This window comes from Zalophus californianus, chromosome 8, assembly GCF_009762305.2.
Source record: "Zalophus californianus isolate mZalCal1 chromosome 8, mZalCal1.pri.v2, whole genome shotgun sequence".
Taxonomy (NCBI): domain Eukaryota; kingdom Metazoa; phylum Chordata; class Mammalia; order Carnivora; family Otariidae; genus Zalophus; species Zalophus californianus.
In genome coordinates this window covers 87,404,798-87,421,213 of record NC_045602.1, presented here as the reverse complement: position 1 = coordinate 87,421,213, position 16,416 = coordinate 87,404,798, and the positions used below count along the sequence as shown (strand labels likewise).

The 16,416-nt window shown below is 38.0% G+C and overlaps 1 protein-coding gene across 1 annotated transcript; it reads right to left on the bottom strand.

Annotated features, from left to right (window-relative positions):
* Positions 1 to 727: 727 nt before the first annotated feature.
* Positions 728 to 10,586, bottom strand: LOC113937589 (sulfotransferase 1C4-like). The gene is made up of 7 exons (XM_027622118.2): positions 10,209 to 10,586; positions 7,412 to 7,537; positions 6,509 to 6,606; positions 5,869 to 5,995; positions 5,560 to 5,654; positions 3,070 to 3,250; positions 728 to 2,172 (listed from the first exon to the last, which is right to left on the bottom strand). The coding sequence occupies exons 1-7, from the start codon at positions 10,360 to 10,362 to the stop codon at positions 2,057 to 2,059; spliced, it is 897 nt and encodes a 298-aa protein (XP_027477919.1). The 5' UTR covers positions 10,363 to 10,586; the 3' UTR covers positions 728 to 2,056.
* Positions 10,587 to 16,416: the final 5,830 nt, after the last annotated feature.

Below are 16,416 nucleotides of genomic sequence, written 5' to 3'. Positions count from 1 at the left end.
GGAATGCTTCAGCTATTCAGTAGACTGTTAAGCTTCACTTGATCAAGGTGGGGAATGGCTGACAGTTTGATGCCGGTCTGGTTGGTTTTAGTTTGGGGTCTGAGTTGAGCAGCTTTTAGTTAGTGGTGATCATGATGACCCTGTGATGAGACAGTGGCAGGAACAGGAAGGAAGAGGCTCTATTTTTAGCAGTTAAAAATGCAGATTTGGGAACCATTGGAGCTATGCTTGAAACTAAATGCCAATATTTCTTATTTGAGTAATTTAACTAATATCTCTGAACCTTAGTTTTAGTTTTCTCATTGAGATAATAATGCCATATTCAAAGGATTGTAAAAATAAAATGTCTTGTCCAATGGAAATTTCTCTGATGATAGAAATGTTTTATAATGTCCCAGTGATAGCTACTAGAAATGTGTGGCTACTGAGCACTTGAAATTTAACTAGTGAAAAATGAATAACTGAATTTTATTTAGTTTTAATTAATTTAAATAGCCACATGTAGCTAGTAACTAGTATACTGGACAGCAGCTATAAATGATAGCTGTTATAGGGACTACTTAAAATATAAAAAGTTAGCTTTTTAGAATTTCCTTGACTGATATATTCTTTCAGTTACTAATTTTTGTGCTTGTCATATTTTGTTTGATGTGCAATGAAATATATACAATATTTTTATCTTGTAGAAAAAAACAAACATTTTAATAAGCATAAAAGAGACAATATATACATGCAAGATATATAACATACTTTAATCTTAATCACAAAATAATTATACCAAGTGTATAGGACTTCAGAAAAGCAAATGCTTGTGTTGTAATGAGCACTGAGTGTTATAAGCAACTAATGAACTGTTGAACACTACATCAAAAACTAATGATGATTTAAAAAAAAGAAAAGCAAATGCTCTCTTCAGCTTTCAGTATTTGCAGGAGGAATGAACCACTCACGCTGGTCATTGAAGCATATTATATGTTTTGGATAGGTAGAAAGAAAGGAAAGGAAATTTCAAATGGAGACATGGTGAAAATAAAACTAGTAGGATAGGACCCTGCAAGATGTGATCAGGTCTCAGTGAGTAGGCTTATTTGCTGAAGCATGGAGGTGGTCTAGAAGGTGAAATTAAGCTAGGAAAGTAGTTTAGAAGATGAGCTCCACCATATCATATCATTATAGCTGCCTTTGAATTGATAGCTAAAAAGCATGGATTTATCTTTCAGGCAGTAAAAATTCAGAATCACTGAAGTATTTAGAGCTCAAGAGAAATATAATCAAAATCTTGTTTTAGGAAAGTAACCCTGGTAGGTGTACAAGAAACAGAGAAATGAGTTAGGAAGCTTATACTAGTATGGACAAGAGGTAAAAGTTTTCTGAACTAGAAGGGTGACTATACAAATGAGACTCTGTACAGGTAAAACTGACAGATATTGCTGTGGATGCACTGGAAGGAGGTGAGTCAAGATATGACCCCAAGACTCAATCATAGCATTGGCTGGAGAGAGAGAAAGACTTAAGTATATAGGATGTGGTAAGAGATAGGGATAGATGTATTATAGTAAGAACACTGAGGTGAATTGGAAAGTGTCATGGGGAAACAGAGTCACTTGATGTTTACTTGGCTACCAAGAAATTTCTGGGAGAAAGTCACTATCTATATATTTTAGTGATGCATTGAAAAGTTAGCCTGAACGAACACTTACTCTGAAAACTTTAGTGTTTTTTTATATAAGGAATGAAGCATTTAAAATATGTCAACAAACTCATGATCTGTAGAAAACTTAAATATAGTGATAATCAACAATGATGCCATCCATGATTGTAACAGTAATTATTGAACCTCCTTCCTTCTACTTTGCCATCCTGCTCTCACTCTCCACCTTGCCGCCAATCTCTGCTAGCTTTATCCCTACTTTTTTAAGAGTGAACAAAAGCAAACACAATAATCAACTAGTCTGAGAACCTGAATCCAATATCATGTGGTCTGGGTAATAAAGTTTTATTGATTATTACCAAAAAATTAGGTAATAAACTAAAAAATTTTGGTTCTTTTCTCTTTTTATGAGAATTGGAAGTGGAAAGTTATATTGGTATCAGCCATTTTCTTCTCGTAGTCTTCATTAAATCTCTCATTCTGAGCAACAGTAAAGTGATTCTTCCAGTCTCCAACTGTCCCTGAAACAGTCATGTGGGAGAGAGTCAGTGTGCATTTCTCTACTCTCCTGTTTCTGTTAGAATATTTCTACTCTACTTTCCAGGGGGGCAATATTGGACAAAATATTCCTCTTGCTAACCTGTCAATTTCGTTCTGAAGGGAAGAAGAATTTCTTATCTGATTTGTGGAACAAGGAGACCCCATTACTGAGTCACATTAATGGGGGAAATGAAACTACCGCAATTAAAACAGCAGGCCTGTGGGGATTTCTTGTCTTTTTCTCCTGACCTCTTTGCACATCGAAGTGTGGTAGGTGCTTATGCCCATAGTTTCCAACTATAGGCCCTCTGAGAAGGGCTTGTATGTGGGAGAATTCAAGGTATAGTTTTGAGGAAGAAAACCAAAAAAGAAGATCCCCCAACTTCTCCAATTGCAATCTCTGTTACCTTTCTGCAGATTGTTTTTTTTTCCATAGTGCTTACCATCATCTATTATCCTGGGTATTCTTGTTCATTTTGTTTGTGGCTAGAATATAATTCATGAGGGAAGAAATTTCTGTGTTTTGTTCACTGCTCTGAACATTATCTAGAACAGTGCCTGATACATAGTATCCACTAAGTATTTTTGAATGGATAAATCTAACTGATAGCATAGAGCCCTTATAAGCTCATTATAAAATGAATTCTTTGCCCCATCTGACTTAATTCTGTGTTTTCACCTTGTCAGCCAGATCTCTGGAGAGAAAGGGAGGATAAGGAATTGGATGTAGACACCACACCTCACTCTCCAATTGTTTTCATTTCATTCCTGGTTTCCTATTTCTTTTCCCATAATCATTTGTTATAGATCTTATTTTTCTTAGCCACAGAAAACTCCCTCAAAGCTGTGAAATATTGGACAAAAAAAAATATAAAAACCTTTTCTCATGAATGGAGAAACAGTGTGGTTCATGATTTTAGTAGGAACCGATGAATAGTTTGCCATTGGATTCTGCTTCATAACATCAAATGAGGTGTGATGGACAATTTTATCTAGGACTTCATCATGTAGGTTTTTTCCAATAAATTCTGCCACCTTCTGAATTTCATGCTTTGGATTCTATGATAAGAGTAAACTGGAGATTAGATATAAGATAATTGGTTTAAAAAGAATATTGAAATGAATTAATAATAGTAATCAGTAACATGTCATAAGTTAAAATTAAAAAAAAAATCTTAGGGGCACCTGGGTGGCTCAGTCAGTTAAGCGTCCAACTCCTGGTTTTGGCTCAGGTCATGATCTCAGGGTTGTGAGATTGAGCCCCGTGTTGGGCTCCATGCTTAGTGTGGAGTCTGCTTGGGATTTTCTCCTTCTCCCTCTGCCCATCCCCCTGCTCTCATGCACTCACTCTCTCTCTCAAATAAATAAATAAATAAATAAATAAATAAATAAATAAATAAAATATTAAAAAAAATCTCTCACAAATACTCAAACTATCCAGAAATGACTCATTTTAACATTATGGCCCATATTGTTCTCTTTTTTTTAGCCTGACAACTGTGTCTTCTGCTTGAAAAGCTTCTATGTCAAAAGTAGTACTTAATTTAATTGGCCTCACATAGACTAGGAATCAGCAAGAGTGGTGAGAATATTGAGCTTTGTGTGACTATTCAGGGGACATTCCAGAACATGATCACAGATATATTTAAAAGGGCTCTAGGGACTCTGAGGTTAGACTACCTGCTCAATAAAGTTTCTTCCTGGCATTCATAATACATTAGGATGTACCCTGTTAAAAGGGCATCATTCTTGGTGATATATCTTTCTTTGACACTGCTATGATACATATGGGAGACAAGCATCACCTACATGGAGTTTTCCTATTCCAAGTTTAATAGAACCCTTCCTTCTTTGGCTTCCTCAGTTTCTCATATCTACTCATGAAAGGGAAACTCCCCCCTTATAGCATACAACTCCCTGCCACAATATTTAACTGAGTATCTAAATCTAGAATTCTGTGAGTAGATAACTCTTCGCACTAAACTAGGAATATGCCTGACTTTCTCTGTTTGAAAAAACTATGGAGTGGCATCTAAGCAAAACAACTAAACTCATAGATACAGAGAAGAGATTGATGTTGCCAGAAGTGGGGAGTGGGGAGTGGCAGTTGGGGTGGGCAAAATGGGTGAAGGGGGTCAAAAGATACAAACTTCCAGTTATAAAGTAAGTAAATCCTGGGGATGTAATGTACAGCATGATGACTATGGTTATAATACCATGTTGTATATTTAACAGGTGCTAAGAAAATAGATCTTAAGAATTCTCATCACAAGTAAAAAAATTCTGTAACTGTGTGGTGATAGATGTTAACTGGACTTGTTGTGGTGCTCATGTCACAATATATACAAATATTAAATCATGTTGTACACCTGTAACTAATACAATGTTAAATGTCTATTATATCTCAACTAAAAAAATAGAAAAATTATGCTGCTTCACTCTTTCGATATTCTGTGGAAACAACTAGATGAGGCCCAGCAGTGACCGAACTTAGGAGTTGTGCATCTAAACTAATGTGCCCATAAATACCCTAGGCATCTTATAAAGTGCACATTCTGATTTAGCAGGCCTGATGTGGTCTCTGAGAGCTCCATGCAGCTAATCTGTGAAGCACCTTTTGAGTACCAAGGCTTTCAATGATAAATTGAAGAACAAAGACTGTAATTTTCGTGGATCCCTGTATTTAGTTAAATCACAGATAGTATTTAGCATATTATCATTTATAATATAATGATAGTATGTCATTATATATACTATATAGTATAATGATAATATATATTATATAGTAACTCCCATGAACATCATCTTATTTAGTCCTCATATTAGATTTTGGAAGAGTATCTATTACTACCTAGTTTTTGCGTTTAGGGAAACTAAGTAAGTCTCTAAGATGTTAAGTGTCCTCACCAAGAATAATTGGCAGTAGGTGGTAAATCCAGAACTTGAATTCATCTAAATCATTAGTATTTTCCATTACACCCTAATTTCTTAAACCATTTCTTGAAATTGTAACATTTCTCAAGTACTAATGAAAAAACCCAAAATGTACTAGAAAATGTTTTCCTTTCTAAACAGAATTTTAAAGTAGACATGAAAGAGGAAAAAAGGTATTACTCATATTTTGCCTATCTGGAAAAGGTATACCATATGGGATCTACTCGGGAGCACCAGGAAATTAGAGATGAAACTATGTGATATGTAAACTCATGATATGCCATATGTGTTTTGATGCATGGACAGTAGTAGCTAATGAAATGTAGCATTTTCTATTCCCTGTTTCAATCTGTGAGTCCCCAGTGAGGTCCATATATTATTACCTAAATGTCTTATGGTCCAATGGGAACACATTAGATAGCATTGCCCCTCACCTTCTTCACATCCTCATAGAAGAGGTAGAGAATGCGGTGTTGGTCTTTGGCTTTCCACCATCCTTTCACATGGTCATGCCAAGAACCCCAGCACACTGCAAGGAGGCATGAAAAACAGGGTAATGAATAACAGAAGCCCAACAAATATTCCACTGAAAGGAGAGTTTCTAAAGAGAGGGAGAGTATCACACTGATGATTTCTTCACAGTAACGCAAGCAGAACCCTGGCTGTTCTAAGGAAATGATTTTTTCCTTTTAAAGTGTTTGAGGATTTTGAGAAAGGAAGGAAGCAAAGCTGAATTCTCTTACCTTTCCCAGCCAGAAAATTCTCAAAATACTCTTCCCAGGTTCCTGGAGCAGGAAGAGCTTTATTCATTCTTTGGAAATGGTAATAAGATACCATATTGTCCTTTGGATTTCTTGCTACATAGATTATCTAGGAATGGCAGGAGGAGGGAAAGAAGCAAAAATAGGATTAGACTTATATGTAGTTATTATCCCTACAAATTATATTTAAGTGGATACATTCCATACAGATGAGATTTTCTGATGTTGTATTCTTGTGATCTTGGTTTTTGTGGGACTTGAAAAGGATTCAAATCAATTTGCATATTGATTATTGTGAAGAGATGGACTCTGTTTTTTAACAAGGGAAGTGTTTTTTTTTAAAGATATTTTATTTATTTGTTTCTGAGAAAGAGAGAGAGAGAGAGGTGAGGGACAGAGGGAAAGGGAGAGAATCTCAAGCAGACCACACTCTGAGCATAGAGCCCGATGTGGGGCTTGATCTTAAGACCCTGAGATCATGACCTGAGCTGAAACCAAGAGTCAGATGCTTAACCAACTGAGCCACCCAGGTGCTCCAAAAAGTAAAGTGTTTTAAGAGGAAATTGAAGACCACTCTAAGATTGTTCTAAGGAGTAAACTGTGAATTCCTTTTGCTTTTTACCTTACAGTTTTTTTCTATGAAGGATGGTGGCAGCAAGTGGATGGGAAGATGTGTTTTCAGGGTCCGTGGTGAGGGCATTTCATTAGCTCGGTCCAAACCTGTAAAATTGATTTTTGATCACTTCCCACTATTTCTATTTGCTTCAAAATCTTGCTGCTTCTATTATTACTATTTTAAGAACAATTGAACAATTCAAATCATTTGTGAGAGCACTATAACTGTAAATTTGACCTGAGAGAATATTTCTAGCCTAGAAATGATTTTTTTTTTTTTAGCTGGAACAGTTTTTAACCATAACAAGCAAGAAACTAAATAAATAAGAACCTAAAAAATTCAAACTCTTCCACCATGAATTATTTTACTTGGACTCATCCTTGTGGAATAAAATTAATTTCTAACGTAGAATAAAAACTTAACTTACTTTTGTATAAGCAGTAAGTCCATTAGAAAATGTCTGGAGTACAACAATGGCCAGACATAGTTAAAAAAAATGCAGTCACAGAATTCATTAGTAATTGCTCGAATGCCCAGAATTTAATTTTTTCTAGTTTTTCAAAGTGTTTATATTAATTCTTGTGTCTTTTCTATTAGTTTTTTCAGCTTTAATGTCTAGAATTTTTTTAAAGATATTATTTATTCATCTGAGACACAGAGATAGAGAGAGAGCATGAGCAGGGGGAGAGGCAAATGGAGAGGGAAAAGCAAGCTCCCTGCTGAGTCAGGAGCCCGATGTGGGGCTCGATCCCAGGACCCTGGGATCATGACCTGAGCCAAAGGCAGACATTTAACCATCTGAGCCACCCAGGCGCCCCAAATGCCTAGAATTTTGAGAGGGCTACATGATAGTAAAAATCCTAAGTGTATATTTCAGACCTTAGTCAAGTGTGGCTTTTCAATACTTACCAGATCCTATGGATGGGATTATCCATTCGATGAAAGGAATTCGTATATGAGTAGGTGCTCGTTGACATTTGTCAATATCACCTTCATTTTGTATTAAGTCCACTATTTCCTGAGTCCATGTTGTTCCTTTTTCCACATGTAAGATGATGATGCATAGACATTTAGTATATTACATTTCTTAAAATATGACTATACTTGTTAGAATATCTCTGAACTTTAAAGCTAGGTTTATAGTGGAATTCAGAAAACATCATTTTTTATTTATGTCTTGTGTCATCATAATGTGAATTTTTTATACAAAGGCTGCAATTTGGAGTGGATATTATATTGATAAATATGCAGTTCATTTTTTTGCCTGTCACAACCATTAATTTGGATTGTTATCCTATTCATGTAGCTGCATTGTTCTAAGAAAGACAGAATGAAAGGTCTTTCTCACCTGATTATAATCTCCTGAAGAGAAATCAGTCTGTGATTACTGTTTCCCAAGTACATAGTGTGCGGCTGCCACATAGGAAGTATTTAATATATGTTGGCTGAATGAACAAATGAATAATTATTACCTGGGCTTGATATTGATCATTAGTACTTAGTATCCATTTTCAACTGTTTTTCAATTTTTCCCTTACCTCAGGGACTGAAAGGCTAAAAAGTATATTCCCTAGACTTCTTTACCACTAAGATTTTGAATACTATTTAGATTCTGCTGATGAAATGCATTGAAAGGTGGAAGAGAGGTAGAGGTCATTCTTCCTGAGGTGGTAACACAGATGGTAGCTCCAACAGATAGAAATTTTGCATAGGCCATACCACATTTTCCTGCCTAGTGCCTTGAACTCAAGAAGCCACTGGAAGAACGGCTTCTGTCTCCCAGCCTCAGTTTCTGTGTGCTGCCTGATTCAGACTAATATAGTTCCTACCAAATGAATCTTCATATTTGATGAGGAACTGTTGTGTCAGATATTTTGACAAATCCATGTTGGGAAGATGTTTGACAATTTTAGGATGGTTCTCTGAATCCTGGATATGGGCTGATCTTTCTATATTTTCTGACACCAGCTCTCATTACAGATGCCTTTTCTCATACTGTCAATTCAGTGCTTTTAGTTCTATAGTAAGGGCATAAGTCAGGAAACAATGAAAATATTACATTTTATATCCTAGACGGGTTAGGTCTTTAATAATTTCTGGCACCAACTCTTTCATTACAGGATAAAGGACCAATATTTCTTTAGCTATCTAATAAAAAAGAGAGCTCTTTGTACTGATTTTATGTGTTCACTCTGAATTTATAGCCATTTAATGCCAGCTAACATTGGGGCAGGTTCACGTGTTGCTAGAAGTTTGGGGATGAATGGAATGACTTCTCAATTCATCCTCTAGAAATCAGTGATTTTATAATATATTTTTCTCTTGGCTCATTCCCAGAGTATATGTTATTCTTTTAAAAATTTAGGTGTAAACCACATTTTTTGTCTATGCTTATTTCTTCTTCCCTCTAATAAATATAACTTTTATTAATGGGTAAGGTTTTAGTGATGATTAAATGTTACATTCGCTGGCAAGCATTTTTTTTTTTTGAGTGTGTTATTTGGATCATTCAAGCCCTATTAATAACCCTAACCCTTGAAAACCTTAAATGAACCAAATCTACTGCTCACATTTGGCAGGTGGAGAAAAGATTAATTTTTAAACATTATACTTAAATGATGTAAACATGTACTGAAACGATGATAAAGTAGAGTTGTGGACAAAATTAAGACTGTGAGATGTGATTCTCACCAGTGATTACTTTTACATTCACATTAGGAAAGTTTAATCCTAAACAGGCTCTTGGTGAGTAAGATTAGAAAATTAGGACCCATATGAAACTGATGGGTAAATGAGAGTCTAAGACTCCCATCTGCGGGCAGTCTTTTATCAGGATCATTAGAGATAAAGACTCAAGAGGGGTTTGAACATACAATCTCAGAAATGCTTAGATTTAAAGTTTTTGGTGTGTGTGTACATGTGTGTGTTTCGATGTGAACATCTGTGTGTGTATGTGTGTGTGTGTGTGTAAGAGGAGTTATTGACAGGGAGCTTGATTTTGCAAAGACCAAATGTATATGCAATCTGGGTGTGAATTGAATAGTGTATTTTTAGTATATATGTAGATATGCATAAATATCTGCAGAGAACTATTTCTCCCTGCTCATCCTGAAATTTTTATGATACAGTGGCTGGGCTCAAGAAGTCTTACTTCTACAGCAACTTTTGTTAAACTGATTATTGAAACAAGGAAGTAGGTTCTTGTACAACATACCACAAGGGAAGATAGAAATCAAAAGAGTAGTTCTCAGACCCTGAACAAGGGCTTCTGGAGGCTGCTGAGGTGAAATCAGCAATGCAGGACCAAAGCTCCCCTAATTATTCCCTAAGTCAGCCTTAGGATCCCCTTTTTAGCTTATACACACAAAGCAGTTTTTTACAGGATCTGCAATAAGGGCCTGCGTTGGGAGCAAACAAATCAAATCTAGTCCGTTAGTTCTTGACTGTTTGAGTCACTCTCTCCTGGGGAAGTAAAAAAATATGTACATTATAGGAAGAATTAAATTCTTAAAATTTTGTGCATTATTTTAGTATTTTTTTCTGTAGTTTCTGTAGTTTCAGTTTCCACAAGTGATTTGACTTAGCCATATCACTCTGTCCAGTAAACAATTTTCCAACCCAGATCAGTCTTTATTTCATTATTAATATTTTCCCCACTCACCTTCCTAATTCTCTTCTTCACCTCCCCACTTCCCCTTCCACTTACCTGCTTTAGGATAGGTGGCAATAAGCAGATCGTCAGACCTGGCTTGGAAGTTCCAGATCCGGTCCCACATGTCACAGGTAGGTGTGGGTTGCAGAATCCCCTTCACATAGTCGACAGATAGGCGCTCTGTTCCATCAAATTTAAAATCCTCCATTTTGTTTAAGGCCCTTAGTGTCAGAAATCAGAGTACTGCTCCAGATAAAATGTTACTGCTCAATCAGCACAAAGCTGAATTCTATTTATCATACAGACAATGCAAAACAGACTGCAAGTTCTTCCTGGACAGTCTGGGGATGGCTGGCAGTCAAGGCGGAAAGTAGCTACAGGTCTGCCAGCCCAAGTTCCAGGAAGCTCGGAACTACGGTTTAGGCCTTTGTACACAGGCGTTTTCTTAATGAGCTCCAGCCCTCCTCCCATCCAGGCTGTGACGTAATACCAGAGGCCCTCCCAAACCCTGGCTGCTGTGTCATGTTCATGTTCAGTCCTGCTCTTCTGTGTCAGTTTAACAAGAGTTAGTGCCATATTGTTTATGTTTTTCATCTTTGTGTTCATAAAATAATTCACCGACATTCACTAATTGTTTCTTCTGTGGATTTTAAAGTAATTAAAAAGTTACAGAGAATTTGCTCATGGAATTAGATAGCAATATAGAATAACTTCCCTGAAAGGCTGAAGGGAAATTTCTGTGGGCTCTTGTCAAGAAGGTCCTAGATTTGAATCTCCTAGCACAAATATCTGGAAGGGTCAGTGTTGTTATTTTTAAGAGTAAAATAAAATACACTCTATTAGAGAAGGTTCTCTTCCTTTTGTAGGCTGTACAGTGTCAGTATCAAAACAGGCATGTCTCGCTTAAAGCAAAAGAGACACAGACAACTTGTTTTTTCCTTGGAACTATTTCTGGTTCCCTTTTGAATTTTCTTTTCCTGTTTCCACCATTACCTCTTCTCTGCTGGCCACCTCTAAAACAAGGCCAGATACCTTTTAGTTTTTTTTTTTTTTAAGATTTATTTTAGACAGAGAGAGAGAAAAAGAGAGTGAGCACGTGTACATGAGTTGGGGGAGGGGCAGGTGGAGAAAATCTCAAGCAGACTCTCTGCTGAGTGCAGAGCCCTATGCAGGGCATGATCTCAGGACCTTGAGACCATGACCTGGGCTGAAATCAAAAGTTGGATGCTTAACTGACTGAGCCACCCACGTGCTCCTCCTTTTAGTTTTTAACTGCTAAATATTACAGGTCACCCACCTAGTTTTCCTGTCTCTTACTGTGATATAAGGAATATATCAGGTCTTTGTCTCTTGTTCTTTGCACAGAGTTCAAAAACTCTTGGAAGTTCCTGAGTGATTGGAGTATCTTTGATTATTTATAATGAGTCCCTTTAGACTATTCCTGAGTTTATGCTAATGAGGTGGCTCCTGATGGGCCCCCTAGATAATTTCAGAGGACAGACTGGCCATACCAGAAAGATCAGGCAGGTGACTAGAGGGTTAGAACTTTCAGTCCCATCTCCAACCTCCAGCGAAAAGAGAGGGGTTAGAGACCGAGTCCAATCATGCCACCAATGACATGGTAAGACCTCAATAAAACTGCTCACTGAAGCTCAGTGGAGCTTCCTGGTTGGTGAACACACTTATGTGCTTAGAAGGTGGTATACTCAGATTCCATGGGGAGAAGGCATGGCAGCTCTGTGTTCCTTCTCTATCAAGAAGTTGCCCTGGGCACCTCTTCTATTTGGCTGTTTCTGATCTGTATCTTTTAGGATAAAACTCTAATTGTAGGTATAGTGCTTTCAGTGAGTTCTGTAAGTCATTCATTATAGTAATTTGTTGAACCTAAGGGGTCATGGGAAGCTCCAAATTTATAGCTGGTTTGTCAGAAGTGCAGATGGTTGTGGAGACATCTGAAGTGGAATCTGAAGTGGGGGCAGTTTTGTGAATAACTTTGCCCTTAACTTGGGGTCTGCACTAACTCTAGGTATTAGTGTCAAAACTGAATTGAATTGCAGAACACCCAATCAGTGTCAGAGAATTATTGTTGGAACATCTTTCTTGCCCTAGGCTTTTTTAGAATCCATTCTGTTTCGAGCAATCAGGAATTTCACTTTTGCTTAAAGCCCTTTCCACCCAAACCTTTACAGCATCCCATGAGGGCCTTCACCTCCTATAGGACTGCAGCCAGAAAGGCCTTGTTCCCATCCTGGCAGGCCCCCAGCTCCCTCTTGTGTTGATGCTGCCTTTCTTCTGTGGGTACTGTCTTGGCTGTTGCCGGTTTGGTTCTTGTTTGTTTTATTTTTTGCTTCCTCCAAGTCTTTTTTAATTTCTTTCTTAAATGTACCCTTTCTGGAGAGGCTTTCTTTGAATTTCAGTGTCATCTGAACTAGGTCCTTCCTATTTCCTTGCTTGTGGCACCTCCTTTCCTTTAAAACAGCCATCAGAATTTAGTCTTGTTTGTTTACTTGTTAACATTTTCTGCCTCCTATTCTATACTCTTAGATGTGTAAAACAGGGCCTGGGCTCTGTCTTGTCTTCTCACTCCATGCCAGTTCTATGCCTAGTGCCTAACATGCCACTATTTCTTGAGATAAAGAATGAGTAAACCTAAGTAGAAAATGGAAGAAGTGAGTTCTGTGAGCCATTATTATTGTGGGGATTAGGTGAGCACCAACTCCTAGTAGCTGTGAGCCTACAGACTTGTCACACACTGGGCACCAAAGATGAAGTTATACCCTTTCCTCCTCTAATTCTTCCCTAAACTACTACTACAGTAAACAACTACTACTTTTACCTCTTCTTCTTCTGACTTTGTTACTGTCTTTTTCTGGGTTTGAAAGGAGATTCCAACTCTCAGTGCACTTGTTGGATGTCCCAATTGCAAACTTTAGTACCCTGTTCAGGCCATAAATGTGATCCACTGAAAAAATTATGACGGGGATTTCTAATCTGTTTTTCTTAGAAAAAGTCAGAGTACTGGTTATTCTCTTTAAATAGGTTCTTTTTTAGTGTTTTTACAAAAGGAATTTGTCTAAAATATATTTTGGTTCAGTAAGCTGTTTTAAAAGGCAACTATTGGAAAGTGAGCTGAGTTTGTATTGAATAAAATTTAATTGGAATGCATTCACTCCTTGAATCAATATTTAGCTTAGGTTCATTAAAAATGCCTCATTTATTATGCAAGCTTTCAAACTAAACCAGGAGGAAGGAACAATAAAACCGTAATCAATAAAACCTGAACATCCAGACTGGGCTGGGATTGAGAAACATCTGTGGTTTACCCATAATTTGCTTCCATTCTACTTTATTCTATTTAGATTGCTGAAACATCTGTGGTTTACCCATAACTTGTTTCCATTCTACCTTATTCTACTTAGAGTGTTCTTTTTTCTTTTTAAAGTAGGCTCCACACCCAACATGGAGCTTAGTGTGGGGCTTGAACTCACGATCCCGAGGTCAAGGTCTGAGCTGAGATTAAGAGTTGGACACTTAACCAACTGAGCCACCCAGGCACCCCTCTATTTAGATTGCTTTGTGGCTCTTTGTAATACTCTGTTCCAGAAATAAGTAGGGAAAAAAATGAAACTGAAATGCATTGTATTAATACTTGCTACTTTAATCAACTCCAGAGATTGGGGTTGGTTATAAACTCTAAGTGAAGTAAGGATGTAGGAAATCTTTAATCTCAGATAATTCCTTTAATCTCAGATAATTCCTTAAGATAATTCCAAGAATCCTTTACATTTTCAGAAAAATAAGCTGTGTCAAAACACAAAACACCCAGTTGCATTTGAATTTCAGATAATTAATGAATGAGTTTTCAGTATAAGTAAATCCCATGCAATATTTGGGACATATTTAAACTTAAAATAATTATTTGTTGTTTATCTGAAATACAAACATAACTGGGTGTTCTGTATTTTATTTGGTAACTCTAGGTAGTTAAGAAGATGTTAGCTAAATTTAACTTCAAAACAGAAAAACTGGAAGTTTAATGAGTGGGATTAGAAAGATGACTGAACTAGAAAGCCCTTCAGAATCCCACATAAGCTGAGTGACCTCCAGACTCTTTTCCGCTGGTTTGTGGGCAAATGTGTACTGTTTGCACCTCCCAGTTATTAGCATCTTTGCAGGTTCCTCTTCTAGGCCTAGAGATTTACTCAGCTTGTTTTGTGGAGATGGCACTACTTCATGGGTGACTATGGGTAAGGAAATGACACATAAAAATTTCAGTATGAAAAGCAGTGGATAAACAGAAATTGGCAATCTAAATAGAATAAAATAGAATGGAAGCAAATTATGGGTAAAGCACAGATCTTCCAGTGTCTTAGGTGAGACTTTTATGTATGCTTGGCCCTGATCTATCCTTATTAGTGTTGAGGGATTTAGGGGCAGGGAGAGATAGTGGGCACATGTGGGCACATGTGTTTCATGAGAAGCTTACTTCATTGTGCTACAGCATATCACAATGCAGTGTATTCTCCAATATCCAGTTTACTCAAATGAAAAAAGAAAGAAAAGTATTTTGGTCCCCAAAAAGGAGTCCTTGAGCTCCCAGCACCAGTAAAGAAAGGCAAGAACAGCAGGGAAGCAGCTGTAGCTAACATGTTAGGAATTCTGATTGACTGGTAGGGTCCCTAAAGGGGAAGGGGCACCCTTGTCTCTGAAACAGTTTGTGAGAACCACAAGGAGACCTCCTTCTCTGAACCGGGGACTGCTTTTGCTTTGTCAATGTTCCTAGGTCCTGAGGTTCTGTGGAGCAGCCAGGGCCTGCCTCTGTTCCCAGCAAGTGGAGAGTGAGTAGGGTGTACTCTCCCTGCCCACCCCTCCTTGCTCATTTGAAAACAAGCACACAGGCTCTTTCTCTTTTCAAGCTTTAATGTTCATTTCTACAAGGAGACAGAAGGTTAACAAAAGATAGCCAGTGGGGGATATATAGAATTTGTAATTTTACTGGTCTCTCTTTCCTGACTTCCCTGCTGGACCAGGATTTAGCTGCTTTCAGAAGTTAGAAGGTCAGAGGAGGGAGTCATCAGCATTAACATTGGGAACAAAGGATGGAGACTGGGAGCAGGAGACTTTGGCCATTGATAAAGATATCCCCACAGATGAAGAGGGGAGGAGGAATTCCCATTTACTAAGGGCCTTCCATGTGTAAGATCTTGTGAACTACCTCAGTGGAAAAACATAGTCTCTGCTTTCAGAGAATTTGCAGTCTGATGCAGAGATAGATATGCAATAAAGCAATTAGAATATAGTATGATACTTACTTTAATGGGGTATGGACACAGTGTGGCTAGAGCTTTGGAGAAGGAGCACTGAAGTCACACTGGACTTGGGAGACGCCTTCCGGAATAGAGAAAACATTTAAACTGAGGGCTAAAGGATGAACTGAGGTTGGCCACGTGACTGAGAGAGCAAGGTGGTCTAGGTAGAGGAGCTTGTATGTGCAAAGGCACAAAGAGGTAAGGTGTTTTCAGGGGGATGTGGGCAGCATTGCTGGAGGGTAGGGGGAGTGCAAGGAGTGGTGGAAGAGGAGAAGGGCAAGAGTCAGTCTTGCAAGACCTTAGAGAAGCTATTGAAAAGTTTTCAGGGTGGCAGCAAATGTCATATTTAACCTTTGCTCTAATCCTTTGAGGTAGGAAGTTATGTCTCAAATTTAGGTGGCAGCTCGAAGTAAAATAAGGGCCTCAACTTCAGAGGGTAGTAAATGGTAAAGTGAGGACTCCATTCCATTTGTGTCCGACTGCAGAGTCCAGGCACTTTCCATTTCACAGAGCTCTACAGTCTGGAGATGACGAATATGGGAGGAAGTGATTTTCAAGCCTCTGTGCCCTTCTAAAAGCATGTCTACTAACACACAGGTTAGTGTTGGGTCTGGCTGTCACTGCCTCTAGGAAGACAAGGAAGGTCATTCAGCCCTCTCTCTGGTCCATGATGTCAGCCTCCAAGGTTCTAGCATGGCAACTTACAGTTATAACAGTGAAGTCAACTTCACATGTTAGAAAGGTCTAAAATGGGGCACCTGGGTGGCTCGGTCATTAAACGTCTGCCTTCAGCTCAGGTCATGATCCCAGGGTCCTGGGATCGAGCCCCGCATCAGGCTCCCTGCTCAATGGGAAGTTGGCTTCTCCCTCTCCCACCCCCCTGCTTGTGTTCCCTTTCTTGATGTGTCTCTCTCTGTCAAATAAATAAATAAAATCTTAAAAAAAAAGAAAAT

Bases quoted from the DNA above. Each gene is read 5' to 3' on its own strand.
- LOC113937589 (XM_027622118.2), bottom strand. From the start codon at position 10,362: ATGGAGGATTTTAAATTTGATGGAACAGAGCGCCTATCTGTCGACTAT. The intron at 6,607-7,411 runs GTAAGTATTGAA...TCAATTTTACAG, and splicing joins AATCCCATCCATAGGATCTG to GTTTGGACCGAGCTAATGAA. The intron at 3,251-5,559 runs GTGAGGGGCAAT...CTCTTATCATAG, and splicing joins TCTATGAGGATGTGAAGAAG to AATCCAAAGCATGAAATTCA.